Raw genomic sequence first — 20,711 nt, 5'->3', positions numbered from 1 at the left:
GCAAAGAGACTGGTGGCATTGTGCCCCTGCCCTAGAGATCTGTGGAACTTTGAACTTGAGAGAAATGATTTAGAGTATCTGGCGGAAGACATTTCTAAGCAGCAACATGTTCAAGACTTAACCTGGCTGATTCTGAAAGCATTCAGTTATATGCATTCACAAAGAGATGATCTGAAACTGAAACTTTTATTGAAAAGGGAAGCAGAAAATAAAAGCTTAGAAAATTTGCAGCCTGACTGTTAGGTAAGAAAGAAAAACCCATTTTCTGGGGAGAAATTCAAGCCAGTCACAGAAATTTGTATAAGTAACAAGGAGTCAAACGTTAATAGCCAAGGCAATGGGGAAAATGTCTCTGGGGCATGTCAGAGATCTTCAGGGCATCACAGTCCCAGGGCCCTGCTGCTCTGTGCAGCCCCAGGACTTGATGCCCTGCTTCCCAGCCACTCCAGCTCCAGCTGCTAAAAGGTGCCAAGGTACAGATTGAGCCTTTGCTTCAGAGGTGCAAGCCCCAAGTCTTGGCAACTTCCACATGGTGTTGGGCCTGCAGGTGCACAGAAGACAAGAATTGAGCTTTGGAAACCACCTAGATTTCAGAGGATATATGGAAATGCCTGAATGTCTAGGCAGAAGTCTGCTGCAGGGGTGGAGATCTCATGGAGAACCTCCACTAGGGCAATGCAGAGGGGAAATGTGAGGTTGGAGCCCCCACACAAAGTCCCCACTGGGGCACTGCCTAGTGGAGTTGTGAGAAGAGAGCCATCTTCCTCCAGACCCCAGAATGGTAGCTTCACCAACAGCTTGCACCATGTGCCTGGAAAAGCCACAGGCACTCAATGCCAGGTCATGAAAGCATCTCTGGGATTGTACCCTGAAAGACCACAGGGGCAGAGCTGCCCAAGGCCATAGGAGCCCACCCTTTGCATCAGCATGCCCTGGGTATGAGACATGGAGTCAAAAGAGATATTGGAGTTTTAAGATTTAATGGCTGACTGCCTCACCTGGTTTCAGAATTGCATGAGGCCTGTGGCCCCTTTGTTTTCGACAAATTCTCTCATTTGGAATGAGAACATTTACCCAATGCCTGTACCTCCATTGTATCTTGGAAATAGGTAAATTGCTTTTCATTTTACAGGTTCATAGGTGGAAGGGATTAGCCTTGTCTCAGATGAGACTTTGGACTTGGACTTTTGGGTGAATGCTGGAATGAGTTAAGACTTTAGGGGACTGTTGGGAAGGCATGATTATGTTTTGAAATGTGAGAAGGACATGAGATTTGGGAGGGGACAGAGGCAAAATGATATGGTTTGGCTCTGTGTCTCCACCTGAGTCTCATCTCAAATTGTAATTACCATGTGTCAGGGGAGGGACCTGGTGGGAGGTGATTAGATCATGGGGGCAGTTTCCCTCATACTGTTCTCATGATAGTGAATGAATTCTCATGAGATCTGATGGTTTTTAAAGCGGCACTTCCCCCTTCATGCTCTTTCTCTCCTACCACCATGTAAGAGGTGCTTTGCTTCGCCTTATACCATGACTATAAGTTTCTTGAGGCCTTCCCAGCCATGTGGAACTGTGAGTCAATTAAACCTCTTTTCTTATAAATGACCCAGTCTTGGGTAGTTCTTTATAGCAGTGTGAAAATGGACTAATACACTATCCAAGCTGATTTAACTTCCTCAGGAAGTGTCAGGCACCAGGCCATGAGGGAACATGTCTCAAGATCACCAAGTGTGGCTGTTGAAGCTTCTCTTAAAGGCCAGGGTTAAGGAGGCAGTGCTCTGCCACCCCTCCCTCACAGTGAGAGCCTGAGTGCTGGACTCCAAACTTTTTCCAAGCAAAAGAGCAAGACTGAACTAAAATTCAAACCCAGACAATCATTATAGTAAGCTAGTGACTAGGTTGTTTGCAACTTTCAAAAATTCATCTTCCGACAGCTTGTATTTGTTCATTATACAGTATATTGATAACCCAATCTTAGCATTTTGAATGTAGACTTTCAAACACTAGCTGACAAAAGAAATAATTTGAGTGTTTAGTAGTTATCTGCCTGTCAAGTAGTATGTCCAGATCTCAGCACTGATATAAACAGCCATGTTTATAAAAATATTTCAATATTTTATTTCATTCTTAGTCTTTCTAAACACCAACTAAGTGGAAAATGGAAAATGAAAGTGACTTGGTATTAACTATAAGCATAAATCTCATAAGCTTGAAATAATTTCTAGGTGAACAAACACAAATATCTTCAAGACCCAGGCAGCTAACAGCTGGAAAGTGCACACACTACTTTAGGGCATAAAAATTCAAAACGTTTTTAAAAAACATACTGCTGGCCAGGCGTGGTGGCTAATGCCTGTAATCCCAGCACTTTAGGAGGATGAGGTGGGTGGATCACGAGGTCAGGAGTTCAAGACCAGCCTGGCCAACATAGTGAAACCCCGTCTCTACTAAAAATACAAAAATTAGCTGGACGTGGTGGCAGGCACCTCTAATCCCAGCTACTTGCGAGGCTGAAGAAGAAAATTGCTTGAACTCGGGAGGCAGAGGTTGCAGTGAGCCAAGATTGTGCTACTGCCTTCCAGACTGGGTGACAGAGTGAGACTCCGTCTCAAACACACACACACACACACACACAGCCAAAACTTATCCTCAGTCACAATGTGCGACTTCCGTCAGAAAAAGATGAAAATCATCAGGCATGGCAAAAGTGACTAATCTTTGTTTTTAGTGTGTGTTCCTGTGGTGTTCAATGGTGTCCAGTTTGGAGGGAAAGAACATGTACAAATGTCTAGAAGGGAGAGGTATAACTAGGGATTTTATAATTTTTTTGGAATATTTCTGGGAATGGGTATCATCTGACTTCCAACTATTCATTGAATATTCACAAAATGGACTTGCAGATGCATCTGCACTTAGAAAGGGATAGCATGCGCCATCAATTGTTTTACTTTCTTTTGTTTTTGAAGGGGTGGGGCAGGAAAGGAATACAACAAAAGGCTGAATTTTTTTTCTTGTGCTGGATTGTTTATATGCAACAAACTATATTATTTCTGTGAACCCCAAGTATCTGAGACAGGTCTCAATCAATTTAGAAAGTTTATTTTGCCAAGGTTAAGGACACGTGCCCATGACAAAGCCTCAGGTGGTCCTGACAACATGGGCCGGAGGTGGTCCAGGCACAGCTTGGTTTTATGCATTTTAGGGAGAGTAGACGTCAATCAATTTTCCACCTGTGACCTGAAGAGGGCTTCCAGGTCATGGGTAGATAAAAGACAAATGGCTGCATTCTTTTGAGTTCCTGATAAGCCTTTCCAAAGGAAGCAATCAGATATGCATCTATCTCAGTGAGCAGAGGAAGGACTTTGAGTTCTGTGTCCTTTGTCCCCAAAGAATTTCCTTGTGGACAAATTGTGAGAGAGCTGTGTAGCTGTTTTTTAAATCTTAGTAGCTATCTTTTTTAGGAATAGAACGGGAGGGAGGTTTGACCTAAGTAATTCCTAGTTCGATTTTTCCCTTTGGTTTAGTGCTATTGGGATCCTGAGATTTATTTTCCTTTCACATTTCTAAAATCACTATCACTTAATTTGTTCTTTATAAAAGAGACTTGTTTAGTCCATGTAGTACTGAAAGGATTTCATACCCCAAACAGTATTTGAGTGGTCGTGGGATAAGTAAATGAGCTAATGTGAGTTTTCTTGTTGATCAATAATTGACTGGGTGCTAAGCTACCTAAGTATTCATATCCCATCAAAAATTAAAGTCTTATTCAGATCCCAAACTCTAACAGGCATATTAACTATTATAATATTTCATCAAAGTTCATATATAAAGTTTTAATTATGAGTTTTCTTTAAAATCTAGATTATACTAGATTGACCACTAAGAGGAAACTGTGCCACTGTAGAAATGATATAGAGATTTGTGAAAAACATTAACCCTGAGATATGAATATATTTAGAGTTATAACACATTGTTAAGAATGATCTGATTTCCTGACCAGCATTATTCTTACATTAGTGAATATTTTAGCTACTCTCTATTCAGGAAAAAAATTAGGCAAAAGGAGTAAAACAAAGGGAATGCATTTTTTTGTTTATTCACTTATTCAATCCACAGTATTTATTGAAGTATATGAGGTCATTATTTGTTGTCCACTCGTGTCCATTCATTCCTTCTTCCTGTCCAACAGAATTTGGGTTTGAGTTTTGGTACATACTCCTCTTCCATTCTACTCAAGTAGGTGGCCCCACCCAGGTCCATGGGTGGATCCTGAACTAAGCCAACCAGAATAATCCCACTCTTCTGGTGAGTGACTAGTCAATGAACAGGCATCTAACTCAACTGTAATACAGACAAGGGCACATTTGCTGAGAGGTTCCTGGGAGAGGCTTTCTTATTCCTAAAAGGGAGTACTAGAAGAGTACTTTTGCTTCTGGGTTTTCTTACCTGGATATGAAGGCAGAAACTAACTAGCCTATGAACTTGATGAATCCAATGCTTTGAGAAAGGCAGAGCCCAGAGATTCATGGAGATGCCAAGACTAAGGCTATCACAACTTCTGCGCTTGGTGATATGTGAGACAATTAATGAACTTTCTTTATTTGCCAATTTGATTTGGGCTTAAAAGTACTTGGAGCCCAAAGCGTCCTACTTGGATACAGCTTATTTTGTACTTACATTAGGCTGCTACAGAATTAACAATAAATGTGATGATCCCTGCTCTAGTGATAAAATTAGGAGAGGTAAAGGGAGTGGCTCTGCTCCTAGCAAGTACACTGTATTTGCTAGCTGCCTGGAATGAGACAACACAGTTGTCTTTGAAGGCAATGAATGTAATTTGGTAAATTTGAAGCCTGTTATGCTGCAAGCGTGCGTATTTCTGCACGTCATTATCTAGTGGGTGATAAAACTTGAGCTTCTGGTCCAAACGTGAACTAGCTGATGAAAATGCACAAGTTTATTTCTAAGGACCTCCAACGTCCTAATTTTCCTAGGTTCGCTTTGGCAACTCTACTTCTTTCATTATGCTCTGAGGGCTTGTTTAGCTTCATATTGCGTAGATATTCATTAGTGCTGCATCTCCTCCTTATTGAGATCACGTTTTCCTAACACCTGCTGACATAATTAGTGGGAGGCAGCTGCTCTTAGGTCTAAAGTCTCCTTTCCTCATTTCATTCTCTAACAAGTCTGACCCAGAGAATTTCAGGTCCATGAATTCCTTCTTTCCAGTCTCTTATGAAAGGTTGAGTTTGGCTCAGATAAATGACCTAAGTGGCCTATATTTTACACAACAATTTATATGGCACATACATATAATCACCTTCTGTCTTTGCTCATTACTTCAAAAATTTTCTTTTATGGCTGTCCAATAATGACTATGCATTCATAATATTGATGCCACAATGTTAATAGCCTTCTATTTCTGGAAGTACAACAGTAGCTTGGTATATTTCATTTCGTCTTGATGAAGAACCTGTCTAATGCCTCCCCAAACAACTATTCAAAATGGAATCTGGGTTTCTGCTGTGCAGCAAAAACCAATAGTTAACAAATTTTATAAATGCGGTTTACATAAAAAGATGCTTCTGGCAAAGTCATTGTCTACAAACATCATTATATAAAGAATAATTGAAATATTTATAATAACCTCACTCACACTGACTAGAGAATGGTCAGATTAGAATAAATGCTTTAATATTAGGACAAATACCTAATGCATACAGGACTTAAAACCTAGATGACAGGTTGATCTGTGCAGCAAACCACCATGGCACATGTATACCTATGTAACAAACCTGCACGTTCTGCACATGTATCCCAGAACTTAAGGAAAAATAAAAATAAAAATAAAGAGTAAATGTTTTAAGAAATGTCTTAGGCTCAATCTTCTATGCTGTTATGATTTCCAAGCTCCTAGACATGAAGCGCATATTGAGAATTCAGCAAATAGCACAAATGTATGTATTTTAGGAAGAAATATTGGTTTATAAAATTAGCAAATCATACTTTGAAAATTGAAATAATTATTTTTAATGTGCTGTTACAAATATTTGATAAAGAATTATTTGAATGGCCATACTTTTTCAGTAGATTTACAACGTGCTTTGTATCACGGAATTTCTGTTGGCCTCTTTAATCAGATTTATTTGTTTATTAAGTTTGGGTATATGTATTTGTTTATTCATTTATACATACAATACTTTGTTCCAAAAAACTATTTAGAGCAGTACAAACTCCACTCTGGGATGTAAGAGCTATTAAAAAAAACAAAATGAATTAGCATACATTCCATATATTTTGGGCTCTTACGTGTTTCTGTTACCTTAGGGCAATATTAATTATATCCTTGGTGTCAACTTTGTTGAAAAAATTGTATTTTGCTCCATATTTAAAAACTTCTTTAAAAAGCAAATGAATATAAATAACCTAAATAACACTTCACTGCATGGTTGTGAAATTTGAAAATATGTACAATACATATCTAGTTATGGTTTTTAATGATTTAACAAAAAAAACCCTACTTTTGGAAAGAACAGGTGCAAATATTTTAGTATGTCGGAAAAGAGAGGGGAAAACATGAGAATGAAAGTCTGGATTGGTTAAAAATAGTTACTTCTGAATATTTTTAAGGTATAGACTGTGTAAGTACTGTATATATTTTAAACTAAGATAGAAATGAATGCATTGTTTTAATTTATTGGATAAGAACACCATAAAAATAAACTTAGAAATTTTAAAAGTATGTTGAAATGTTTCTTTTATTACTCCTATATAATTCAGGGTATATTATTAAAATGCTTCCCAACTAATGTTTCATGTTCTATGTAAATTTAGTGCATATTGGAATTTCAGTACTAAACATACAATAACATACTGTTTTAATTAACACGTAAGTCCAGAATTTTTCAGAATTTCATCATGTCGTTTAATCACAGGTGTATGTATGCGTCTTTGCCCCTAAGGTTTTTTCAACCTTGCTACTATTGTGATAATTCTTTTTTTTTTTTTTTTTTTTTTTTTTTGAGACGGAGTCTGGCTCAGTCGCCCAGGCTGGAGTGCAGTGGAGCTATCTCGGCTCACCGCACGCTCCGCCTCTCCGGTTGACGCCATTCTCCTGCCTCAGCCTCCTGAGTAGCTGGGACTACAGGCGCGCGCCAGTACGCCCAGCTAATATTTTTGTATTTTTAGTAGAGATGGGGTTTCACCGGGTTAGCCAGGATGGTCTCGATCCCCTGACCTCGTGATCCACCTGTCTCGGCCTCCTAAAATGCTGGGATTACAGGCGTGAGCCACCGCGCCCTGTCTGACCTGGATAATTCTTGCTGGTGGAGTATGTCCTGTGCATTTTAGGGTGCTCAGCAGCATCCCTGGCCTCCACCTATTAATGCTGGGAGATGCTCCTCAGGAGTGGCAAGCAAAAATATTTCCAGATATTGTCAAATTCTCCCTGGGGGAAAAAATTCCCCCCCACCTCCACTGAGAATCATTCAATACAGCAGCAGAGTGATCTGTGGAAACCTAAGTGAAAACCTGTTACTCCTCTGCTCAAAACCTCTGATGGTTTCCTGCTATATTCAGCCAACTTCTTACAGTAACCAACAAGGTCCTATACACATTGGGCCTCTGGTTCTCTCTCTGACCTTATTACCTGCCATCTCTCCCTGGCTCATTCTGGTTTAGCCACCCCAGGCACTACACTGTCTCAGGACCGGGCACTGGCTTGTCCCCAGTGCTGTTCCTACAGATATTCCAGTGGCCCTCTCCCTCCCTGTGATCAACAGTCTGTTCAAACATTGCCTCCTCCATAAGGCCTACTCTGTCCAATCCCACTAAAATGTAACACCACCTCACTCTACCACTTCCAATTGACGGCGGTGGCAGGCCGTTTGGAGCAGCTGCTGACGTTACACCAGCTACACCAGGGAGGTGTTGACAGTGGCAGCAGGAGCAGCTGTGGGAGCAGCAGTGGTGCCCCCCATCCAATTGTACCGCCTCCACCCTCGCACAGCCAGGCAGGACCCACTCCCAGGCCCAGAGCCTCCAGAGTGGCCTTAACCTCACTCCTTGCCATATCTTGGGAACCTGTGATTACCCAGCTGAAGACACAGCCAGGAAAACATGGAGGGGAGGTGGAAAGGTCCTGGAGCCCAACCCTGGGGGACCCCACCAGAGCCTGTCACCCTGGGAGCTGCCGCAATGGGGCCAGGACAAGTCACCCACCGGTGGAGGAGCAGTGTGGTTGGGCATGGAGTGGGGGGCAGAGAGGGGTTCCAAAGCAGAGCTGGGACTTGGGTGGTGCCATATTCCACAGAGACGGCGGGAGCTCCCCAGGCACAACTGCAGCTGCCCAAGCCATGGCTGCAACCTGGGTACCTCTGTGCTCTTGGAAGCTGGGAGTAGGCAGGAGCCCCATCCTCCCAGGCATAGCTGCAGCTGCCCAAACTGCCACTGTGGATCCAGGCATCTCCCTGCACCCAGGAAGGCCCCTCTTACACCTGCAGGCTCAGAAGTGCCTCCTCCTGCTGTCTGGTTTCTCCCTGCTGTCACCACCCACTCCGATAACAGAGCAAAGTTGAGCCCTAGCCCGGGAGCTGTCACAACCTGGCTGGGGGTACACACACTCAAGCAATGCTGGTATGCCAGCCCCCTGCCACCTCGGCCCCCTCCAGACTTTGGGCACCAAGAAGTGTGGGAGGGAGGCTAAAGAGGAGCTGAGGGCAGCTGGGCACTGACCTGCAGGTGCCCCTTGACATGAACCACCTGAGCTCCATGAACAGTGGCAGGAGGCACACAGGCTCCTGGGCAGAAGGTGGCAGGTCCCCGGTGAAGCCCTGCCTTCAAGTTAGAGAGGGCCTAAAGGCTGAGGGCTGGGCTTCCAGTCCCATGGACCAGAGTGAAAACTTGTGGTACCTTTTCCAAGCCTGCCTGTGGCTGCCCATGAACCAATCAGCAAGCACTTCCTCCCCCCTAAGGCCCATAAAAGCCCTGAACTCAGTCAGACTTGAGGAGACAACAGGATGACCAGCTGCAGAGAGGAGCTATCTTCTCTGCTGAGAGCTGGACACTTGTTAGGGCACCCTTGCTATGGACAGGAGCTGACCACTGCAGGTCTTCTCTAAGGTGTTCTATTGCTCAGTAAAGCTACCCTTTGTCTTGCACACCTTCCAGTTGTCTGTGTAACTCATTCTTCCTGGATGTAGGACAAGAAATTGAGACTCACTGAATGGTGGGGCTAAAAGAGCCATATCACAAACAGGGCTGAAAACACGCCCCTTGCCTGCCACATTGTGGGTGACAAGAAGGAGACAAGAGAGAAGGAGAGAAGAGAGAAGGAGAGAAGAGAGGAGAGAAGAGAGAAGGAGAGAAGAGTTGAGGTCTTTTGGGAAACCCAGACCTAGGAGCTCCCCAAACCAGGGCTGTGACACCCTCTTTAGGGTTCTGCAGTTCCTGGCATCTTCAAACTTCTGGATACCACGCCACATTCCCGTGTCAGTCGTGGAAGCTGCTTATGACACACCTGGTCCAACCACAGCCTCACAGGAAGCTGGCGCCCATGCCAACCCCTGGAGCCTGTCCTGCTACAGCCGACTGGACCCCACACTTGCTCACACACCTCTCAGTGCTCTGTGCCTGGCTCACCCTTGACAGGCATGGGATCCAAGCTGGAAGCAGAAGCTGAGCACAGCCTTCCAGGCTGATTGGGCAGAACCAGCCCAGCAGGCCAGAGCAAAACTCAGGCAAAGGCACCACTGGCCATAGAGGTTTCTGGCTGGTGAGGCCAGATCCCACAACACAATCTCCAAGTTTCATTTTTTTCACATAGCACTTATCAACTTAGGTCATAATATATAATTTACTCATTGTATGTATTATTTATTTAATCTTTCCCTACTACAATAAGAGCGGAGATTTTTGTCTATTTTCTTCATGGCTCTTCCCCCAGAACTTAGCACGGAGTCTGGCACATAGAGGATGCTCAACAAATGTTTGCTGAGTGGAAGAATAAGTAAATTAAAAGTCTAATATTTTCTCATAAATACAACATTTTCATTTTGTCAGTGAATCCAAATGGCATGGAATTAGTCACCACTTATAAATTTGAGGAGGGCAAGTTGATAATATTTTATTTAGTATTTTACTTTTTGTTCATTTGAAAATGTCAGTTTCTGTTTATTGGACACCATGGCTAAGAATATTTCTTTGCATGAGTATTAGTTAAGGTAACAGAAGTTCACATGACAGAAGCATGCTTTGGCCGATTTAAGCAGAAAAATAATTTATCAAAAAGATATTGGATAGCTATTATGGAGCTTGAGAATCAAGTTCAGAGAGTTCTCAAAATCAAAGGAAGCCATGGTCAAAACCATGTCACAGAACTACTTTCCACAAACATGTTTGTGGAAAAACAATTAACAATAGAAGCAGTGGCTTGTACTGTTGGTGTCACCAGCACCAGCCACTGGACACATCCACTGTCACCACTGCCACCATTTCCACTACTATGGAAAGCAATATTTTTTCTCTCCATCTCTACCACCACCAGAATTAACTTTCAACTGTCTCCGCTTCTTTGTATGACTAGTTCTTGATTAGAAGTTCAAAGTGGGTGCATCAAGGTCATGAATCCATGCCCTACCTGCCAGAAGTCTGGAAAAGCAAATATCTTGTATAATGGGGTGTAGTTTCTGATTGCCACCAAGACTTATTAGACAAGAAATCCTCGAATTGTGGAGAAGAGTTTTAGATGCTACACAGTCAAAAAGGTACAAGTGTATCCCATCTTTTATTAATGTTTAGAAAGATAAAAGTAACAGGAATAGTACTAATATCTGCACTAATGATTCCTGTTAGAGTACCAGGAAACGATAGTTATTAAATTAACAGATGTTTTCAGGTGAGGTGGCTCATGCTTGTAATCCCAGTACTTTGGGAGGCAATGATTAGAGGGCTGCTTGAGGCCAGGAGTCTAAGAACAGTCTGAGAAACATAGTCAGACCACATCTCCATGAAAATTTTTAAAATTAGCCATGCATGGTGGTGTGTGCCTGTAGTCCCAGCTACTTGGGAGGCTGAGGTGGGAGGATGCTTGAGTCCAGGAGAGTGAGGCTGCAGTGGCTGTGATCGTACCACTTCACTCCAACCTGGGCAACACAGTGAGACCCTATCTCAAAAAATAAAATAAAAAACGATGTGGACCTGAGAACTGGAGTATAGCAATGGTTCTATCACTAACCAGCTAATAATATACAGCAAATCACATAATATCTCTAAAACAACATTCTTCTTAGACAATATGGGGTATTTATTCTTTCAGACTGCTTCCGGGGTTGGCATGAAAAATAAATGAGATGACAAGTGTAAAGTACTAATCAAAGAAACTTGCACACAGTAGTCACAGAATAAACAGTAAGACCCAACCTCCTTACTCCTTTTCTTCATGTTGTTCTTAACATAGCTATATAAACATATAATATTAGTTGAAAGAATTGGCTAATTCTCTAAGTTAGCAAGGGTTGTGCACATCTGCCCTCACTTGTCATTTCCCAGTTGCCACAACTTTCAATTCTTTTAAGTGATCTTTTGTTACTTATCAGCTTTTCTCTAAGTCACTTGCTGGTATTGCTGCTACTTCTTGATTTTTCTTTTCTAGAAATAGCTATTGAATTTTCACTAAGGAAATGAGCATTTAATTCTTTCTCTTTCCTGCCCTCACTTCTACCACACACATGCATACTTTCCATTCCGCATTCTCCTGATGCGGTTGTATTGTAATTTTGGTTAAATCAATATTCACTGGTATATTGTTATGACAAAATATGCTATTCAGAGCTAAGCCATGTATTCAGCTTAATGTTTTCCTTGATTATACTTCCTTCAATTCCCTGGAGTTTATATTTGTTTGACTTTTTTGTTAGCTTTTTGTTATGAACTGAATTGTGTCTCCCTCAAATTCATATGTTCAAGCCCTAATTCCCAGTCCCTCAGAATGTGGCTGAATGTGGGAACAGGGCATTTAAAGAGGTGATTAAGCTAAAATGGGTCATTAGGGTGGGACCTAATCCAATATGACTAACATCTTTATAACAAAAGGAGACTAGGACAAAGAAAGCCAGAGACTAGACATATGCACATAGACAGAGATCACATGAAGACACCAGAACCAAATGGCCACCTACGAGCCAATAATAATACACTTTTTGAAGCCATTCTTTATATTGATGACACTATTTGGGTTTAATGGACGTCCCTGTGATGTCATGAAATATATATTTAGTCCCAGTCCTCATTTCCTGGCATACAACTCCCCAAATCCTTGGAATCTTCTAAGTGATAAGCATCTTTTCGTGTGACTGATGGTTGGCAGCTCCCAGGCAGCTTCAGGATGGGGGCTGGTCATCGAAAACACTAAGGCAAAATTAGAAGGTTGGGACTTCTGCTTCCCAGGAGCCCTACTTCCAGGAGGGGAGAGGGCCTGAAGGTTAAACTGATGACTAATGGCCAATGATTTAATCAATTATGCCTATGTAACAAAGCTTTCATACAAATCCTAAAAGACTGGGTTCAGAGAGTTTCTGGATAGCTGAACACATGGAAGTTCCTGGAGGGTAGTACCCCTGGGGAGGGCATGGAAGCTCTGCATCCCTTCCCCTCTGCATCTTCATCTGTATCCTTTGTAATATCCTTTATTAAAAAAAAAAAAAAAGGTAAATGAAAGTGTTTCACTGAGGTCTGTGTGCCACTCTAGCAAATTTGAAGTCCAGGGAGGGGGTAATGGGGACCCCAATTTACAGCCAGTTGGTCAGAAGCACAGGTAAAACAACCTGGGGCTTGCAATTGGCATCAGAAGTGGGGTGGGGGGGCAGTCTTGCAGGATTGAGCTCTGAACCTGTAAGATCTGATGCGATCTCCAGGTAGATGGTGCAGAAATTCAACTGGAGGACACACAGTTGGTGTCTGCTGCATAATTAAGTGCTTGCATGGCATGGTATGTAGGGGTAAAGCCCCACACATTTGGTCAAAAAAGTCTTCTGTGTTGTGTGTGAGAGGAGAGGAGAAAACCTGTTTTTACAACTCAGTCCCCAAAACTGATTCATAAGCTAATAATAATGAGTTGTTATGAAGCATAATTTGAGGAACATTCAAAAGTTTTCTCAGATCGCACATATGTATTCAAGGATGTTAAAGTCAACAATTAGAGCATCATTGATTATAATCTTCTAATTTAAAAGAAATACCCTGAGATGGCTAATGTATTAATCGGTGGGGAGAATATAATAGTTCACCTCTGGAACACGCAGAAATGCGACTCCAGAGCATGTGAAAAGAAAGGAAGTGTACAGAAAAAGAGAACATTGGGATGGTCAGGGTTAAGAAGATGCCAGGAGGAGAAAAAGGAATGCTGAAAAGAAGAGTGGAAGAAGCCAAGAACAAGTGCAGTTACTTATGCATGATGTTGCTTAGTGCCGGTGTTGGATCTTCTTTTTAGTTTGGATTGATTGGTGACCATATAAATCTATCTAGGTTCTGCTGAAAAGTCCTATAAAAAACGTAAGAACCCCACCTAAGAGGTAGGGAAAAGATAGGACAGTGCCTGGAACTCAAAACCAGTTAAGAGATGGCAGCCCAGTTAGAGCAACTGTTGAGAAGAACCCAGAAAACTTGAGAGGTCAAGTTAGATCAGGTGGGTAGAACAAGGCACGTCAAGGCTCAAACCAAGTCTGAGAATGAGCTGAGCTGGACAGTTCAACTTCCTGTCCTGAACATTAGTAAGGTGCAGTGGTTTCCAGCAGGGACTGTGGAGCCTGGGTCAAAGCCTACCCAGTTCCACCATGTACTAGCTGTATAATCTTGGGTAAATTACTTAACCTTTCTGGGCCTCAGTTTCTTCATCTTAAAATAAGATAATAGTATACTCCTTCCTAATGAGTTTGTAGTAAAGATTAGTAAGGCAACATTCTGTTTATTTTTACAATTTGAAAGTTTTCAGAGATTATTACATTTCTTCTTCTTTCCATTTCTGGTCAAAATTTTTGGATGCATTTTAGACACCTTTTGGGACTATTGTTGACATACTAGGAATAAATTGATGCATTGAATATTTTCCAGTGCTCAATCTAATAAACTAATACACTTCAACATATTTTCAAATTAGTAACTTCTGCATGGTTTAGAAAGAAGTCTCCCCAAATTAAAGAACTCAGTTATGATGTAATACATGCCAATGTTTGGTTTGGGAGTCAGATAGACTTGGGTTTGAATGTTCACTCTGCTACTACTTACGATCTCTGGACCTTGAGAAAGTTGTTTAACTTCTCTGAGCCTTGATTTTCTCCTAGGTAAACTGGGGATATGGGGGTCAAATAAATAACATTTGGCTTTTGTTAGGATTATATTGTATAATGTCTGTGAAAACATCTAGCTTAATGCCCAGCTCATAATAAGCACTTAATACATGGATTTTCTTTGCTTGCATCTAAATCAGCAGTTGTCAGCTGGGGGTGTTTTTGCCTCCCGGGGAACATTTCACAATGTCTAGAGACATTTCTGACTGGGATGTGTATGCTACTAGCATCTACTGAGTAAGAAGCCAGGGATGCTAATGTACAACCCCAGGGCAGCAACTTTCCCATCAACTCCAATGAAGAATTATCTGGTCCAATATATGTGATTGCTGTAGAGATTAAGAAACCCTGAATTCTTCCTTAATTTTAAATTCATGGTGGTATACATTTGTGCCTAGTAGTACCCTAGTGATTACCTGTATGTATTTTACATTAAATATAAAAGCTCCCAGTTCTATAAAATTAATACTAATGGTTAAATAATAGTCATCTATTGGGCACTTGCTATGCTCCAAGCCTAAGCTAAGACATATGATTTGTGAAATGCCACACTAAATAGAAATCCTACAGCAATCCTGAGAATCAGTAATACAGATTTCTCTAAACAGATAATAATAATAACATGTTATGGCCAGGCGCGGTGGCTCACACCTGTAATCCCAGCATTTCAGGAGACCAAAGCGGACAGATTATCTGAGGTCAGGAGTTTGAGACCAGCCTGGTCAACATGGGGAAACTCCCATCTCTACTAAAAATAAAAAAGTAGCAGGGTGTGCTGGCGCACGCCTGTAATCCCAGCTACTCGGGAGGCTGAGGCAGGAGAATCGCTTGAACCCAGGAGGTGGAGGTTGCAGTAAGTAGAGATTGCACCATTGCACTCCAGCCTGGGTGACAGAGTGAGACTCCATCTCAAAATAAATGAATAAATAAATAACATTTTATTTTAATAATAACTGAGTATCAGGACAATAGCCTGTCTTAAAATGTCCCTGACCTTAACAACTTGCTATCTTGCAATGTATATTGAATTCTACCTTGAAATACTTCCTCAATTTCCTCCACTTCTTTCTTCTCCCGCCACCATTACTCTACTTTGGGCCACTACAAATTCTTCTAAATTAGGGAAACACCCTCCTTATTCATCTTCTGCCATTGTACTTACTATCCCCTGTAAATCATTTTCTTTCTAAAATCTAATTGGGCAATGACATTCTTCTAAACAAGATCTTTTAATAGCTCCCCAAGGTCCTCATGATTTGGCTTTGACTCCACTCTATCTCCCTTCACTCCCCCTCACCTTCACAAACAACTCACTCCTATAATCCCAATAATCATGGTCCAAGGATGTTAATGCTCGTGGGAAAACTATGATTCTATAACCAAGGTCAAACTGTGGGGTTTATTAGTGTTCTTGTTTTAATGAGCAATGCAAGAGAAATTAAAGTCTCAGCTAATTAGTCATGTTCTAGTAATGTGTGGTTGGCAGGTAACTGGAGGAAGAGAGAGGAAAAAGTCATGATTTCTGCTGGCGTTCTTTTCCTACGTTGATGTCAAGTGTGGCTACTATTAAAGCAGGGAGTGGTGAGAGGAAGAACAGAAGGCAGCGAATTGCTGCCAGGAGGCCAGTGGGAAAAGTTAGAAAGTGATAAGGAGCCAACAGGGACACTCACGTTCTGGCTTTGAACAGTTTCTCCTACCCTGGGGAAACACGGCTTCTCTCATGACATAACAAAACCTTTGGTGAAATTACTAGTGGTCCTCCGGAAGGAGTGCTGGCATAATTTGGTGGAGATGAGTCTGCGAACAATCAGATGAACAGCACATGAAGTCCCTTTTATAGCTTCATAATTTGTGAATGTTGCCAATATAAAAACAAAGTAAAGAAAATTCATCAAAGAAGTTAGTTTTCAAACCTTAAATACAAATCTAAAAAGGCTTTTCTGAGATTTGAGAGGGGCATGAATAAAATGTCCAATAGGCCGGGCGCAGTGGCTCAAGCCTGTAATCCCAGCACTTTGGGAGGCCGAGAAGGGCGGATCACGAGGTCAGGAGATCGAGGACCTTTCTGGTTAACGCAGTGAAACCCCATCTCTACTAAAAAATACAAAAGAACTAGCTGGGCGAGGTGGCGGGCGTCTGTAGTCCCAGCTACTCGGGAGGCTGAGGCAGGAGAATGGCGTAAACCCGGGAGGCGGAGCTTGCAGTGAGCTGAGATCCGGGCACTGCACTGCAGCCTGGGCGACAGAGCGAGACTCCGTCTCAAAAAAAAAAAAAAAAAAAAAAGTCCAATAAATCCTCACTAAGTCAGATGGATTGGGATCCTTTTTCTGAATCTGTTCATCAATGAACAAAATATTTTTATTTAACTAATAATAATAGTTCCTGGACGGACGTGGTGGCTCATGCTTGTAATCCCAGCATTTTGGGAGGCCGAGGTGGGTGGACCAGCTGAGGTCAGGAGTTCAAGACCAGCTTGGCCAACATAGTGAAACCCCATCTCTACTAAAAATAAAAAATTAGCCAGGTGTGGCGGCATGTGCCTGTAGTCCCAGCTACTTGGGAGGCTGAGGTAGGAGAATCGCTTGAACCTAGAACCCAGGAGAAGGAGATTGCAGTGAGCTGAGATTGTGCCACTGCACTCCTGCACTCCAGCTGTGTGACAGAGTGAGACTCCGTCTCAAAAAAAAAAAAAAAAAAAAAAAAAATTAATATTTCCTATGATAAGCTTTAGAAAACACACAAGAAAATATTTACCATCAGGAACATGTATTTTTGTATACATAAAGTACTAAATACTTGATCAATAACTCTTTCATGAAAATCTTTTCCCTGCTAGATTCTGTGTTAAATAGTAAAGTTATCATTCTTCATTTAACTTACCTGCAGTTCTTAGAACATAACTGCTCCTCCTCTATGGCTCTACCATGTCTCATCTTCACAATGCAAATACACCTTTTAAATTTGATGGATGTTATGGAGTCAATATTTAAAAAAAAAAAATAGGAGTTCTCCTTATGGGGTACCAGAATGATTTCTGACGTACAGTTTAACATTGAATACCCCATATTGTGTATACAGTACCTAATGGTTCATTTGAGGAATTTTGAGAGAGTACTTTTTACTATTTCCATTCACATGAAAATTTTGATTCTAACGTTAAAAGTAAAATGTGACCTCTTCACTATATTGTTAGGAGAGTAGGGAGGTAGAAAGGATAACGTGCTGAAGAAACATGGTTCCTTTCCTTAAGGAATGCACAAAACTCTAGTGTTCAAGTGATTAACTGTACAAGTCAAAGTAAGCATTTGGGATGGTCAAGAAAATGGAGGTTTGTGAGCATAGGAGTTGTCAGGAAAGGTTTTGTGAAAAAAGATGAACTCTGAATGATGAACAGGATTATACTGTGCCTTGCCCTCTAATTGCAGATGGTGGCTGGTTGAGCTATTAGTTCTGGGCCTGATCTGGCAGAGCTGCCTCCTGCGTGTATTCAGATTGCAGAGCCCATGGCTAAACTGAGATCCGTTTACTAGAGGGGCAGAGAACCAGAGAAGAGGAGATGGTTATGGACGAGGCCATAAAGAAAGAGTTCAGGATTAGACCATCACTCAGGAAATCTGACTCGAAGTACTGAAGCAAGTAGAAGTTTAGAGAAAATAAAGTGGGTCAAAATAGGGCACAAAGACAGTAGTAAGGTACAAGGAGATCAACCCTTGGTTTCAACTGATTTCTGCAAATGAAAACTGCGGCCGTCCACTCACGCGCGGTTTAGTATGCCTTGCTGGCCTAGGGCTAATCCTTAAAAATAATTTCAAGTGTACCAAGAAGAAAAGACATACAGACAAAGGGAATCATGACTCCTACAGATGCAGAAATGGCCTCAGCATAAGGAGAGAGCCCTTGGCACATGATAATATTAGGTGGTGGATATGTGATGTCGGATCCAATAAGACTACATGGAACAGAAGTAGAAGAAATATTGTTAGCGCAAAAGAGCTAGGCCAGGTTGCAGAGGTTTTGAAAGCCAGACAAGCGAGTTTGGCTAAGATGTGGTAAGAGAGGTTTAAGTTAGCTAAAAATATTCTTTTCATCACATTCTCCTCAAAGCCAATCCAAATAATCCAAATGTAACTTACAGCCAGACCAAAAGGTCACAAATAATAATGCGAAAGTCAAACTTTTATTATCTTATTATAATTAAATATATTATTTTTGTATATCGTGTTATCTATATTTATGTTATATATGCAGTTATTATAAAAAGTATACTGTTCTCTAACTCTCATTTTTAGCTCCATGGAATAACATTTCTAACTAGAAACTATTGTCTGACAGAACTATATCTAAACAACAATGCAATATTTGAGATAGAAGGTATGTCTTAAATTTTCTGTTGATTTAATAGATTTTCAATTAAGTACTTTCAACTATGGTAATTGCTTAATGACAAGCAAAACTCTGTTTTAACATTTCTGTTGAAAATATATTAAGGAATCTATTTTTAAATGTTTTAATGTACATTTTATATTAAGAAACGTGCTGTTAGATTACTTTTCTAATTTAATATTGTCATGTGTCTTACTCAAAATTTAAAATAATTTTTAACAAGTATTTTAGACATAAACTAGACATGTGGGAGCAAATTTTAACAATAGTTGGGAGCATTGATAAATACAAATACTTAATAGTCTTAAGAAATTTTATTGGCAGTATGTTCTACCAGCCAAATTCCTGCTTTCACTCTGAGTTAATTTTATATGCAAAACACTCTCAAAACTGATCATTTCAAGCCATTCATAAAAGCACGTGGCATACCATGATCATGAAATACAGAGGTACAGTACAAAACACTTTTCTTTAATATCCTATATCATAGAATAAAAATGTCATACATTTTAAGGTCCATCATGATTTCATGCACCACTAAGAAAGAACATCTTGCCAATGAAACTATGACATGGCTATCAAAAGACACATCCCACTTTCATTTATGTTAAAAATGTAGGAAAATAAACAATTTAGAATCTATGAAAATAATATGAATATTTGGTTTCCAGTTATGTACAGAAAATACTTAGCTACGCAATTTGGAGGAGATGAGTAATTTTTCCCTTGACTAGCATTATAAATCTAAGTAACATTGACAAGCAAAAAAAAAAAAAAAATCCAAAACCAAAACCAAACAAAAAGAAGAAAGAAAATAAGCCCTCCAAAATCAATCAAACAAACAAAATCATTGCTACATTTTAGAAAGTAAGACAATCTCGGCACGGGCGCTCATGCCTGTAATCCCAGCACTCTGGGAGGCCTAGGCGGGTGGATAACCTGAGGTCAGGAGTTCGAGACCAGCCTGGCCAACATGGTGAAACCCCGTCTCTACTAAAAATACAAAAATGAGCTGGGCGTGGTGGTGGACGACTGTAATCTCAGCTACTTGGGAGGTTGAGGCAGGAGAATCCCTTGAACCCAGGAGGTGGAGGTTGCAGTAACCTGAGATTGTGCCATTGCTCTCCAGCCTGGGCAACAAGAGTGAAACTCCATCTCAAAAAAAAAAGTCAAACAATAACAGTGGAAAGAAATTTACTCTGTATTCCCACATCACAATTAATTGTATGAATTATACCTTATTGTATTCTTAATAATAATTTATAATATATTATTAATAGTTATTCCTTCTTTATCCAGCTATCATATGTTTTCCTTTTTAGTTAGCATGTTAATTAGCATTAAAAATGTTTATTTTTATTTACAATAAAAAAATTGAAAAAAATGTTTAAAATCTTGTAAAAATATTCTGGTTTTTTTTTTTAGGCCTGCATTATTTGCCTTCATTGAATATACTCCTGCTACACCACAATGAGTTAACCAACATTGATGCAACAGTGAAGGAATTACAGGGAATGCTAAATCTGAAGATCCTAAGTAACAATTTGCAATTTTATATGGCCATAAATTAAAATAGTATTAACATAAGACATTTTTCCATTTATCAAGTTTAAAATTAAAGGAGCAATGTTTATAATTAAGATATTTAGGCCAGGCATTGTGACTCACGCCTGTAATCTCAGTGCTTTGGCAGGCCGAGGAGGGCAGATCTCTTGAGCCCAGGAGTTCAACACCAGCCTGAGCAACATGGTGAAACCCTGCCTCTAACAAAAATATGAAATTAGCCAGGCATGGTGGTGCATGCCTGTAATCCCAGCTACTCAAGAGGCTGAGGCGGGAGGACAACTTGAACCTGGGAGGTAGAGGTTGCAGTGAGCCAAGATTGCGCCACTGGACTCTAGCCCGGGCAACAGAGCAAGACCCTGTCTCAAAAAAAAAAAAAAAATTAGATATTCCTGAAAATAAAACTAGGTCTTATTGTCTTTT

The 20,711-nt window shown here is 40.8% G+C and overlaps 1 protein-coding gene across 1 annotated transcript in view; it reads left to right on the top strand.

Annotated features, from left to right (window-relative positions):
* The window catches only part of LRRC72 (leucine rich repeat containing 72), a 51,941-nt gene that overhangs the window by 12,401 nt on the left and 18,829 nt on the right, over nucleotides 1-20,711 (top strand). Inside the window, exons 4-5 of the mRNA XM_023215907.2 lie at nucleotides 18,632-18,713; nucleotides 20,151-20,261. Coding sequence (XP_023071675.1) covers nucleotides 18,632-18,713; nucleotides 20,151-20,261 — 193 coding nt within the window. The remainder of the gene's footprint in view (nucleotides 1-18,631; nucleotides 18,714-20,150; nucleotides 20,262-20,711) is intronic.

The sequence above is a fragment of the Piliocolobus tephrosceles genome, chromosome 8 (assembly GCF_002776525.5).
Source record: "Piliocolobus tephrosceles isolate RC106 chromosome 8, ASM277652v3, whole genome shotgun sequence".
NCBI lineage: Eukaryota > Metazoa > Chordata > Mammalia > Primates > Cercopithecidae > Piliocolobus > Piliocolobus tephrosceles.
The sequence above is the reverse complement of the archived record's forward strand: the minus strand, read 5'-3'. Positions and strand labels throughout refer to the sequence as shown.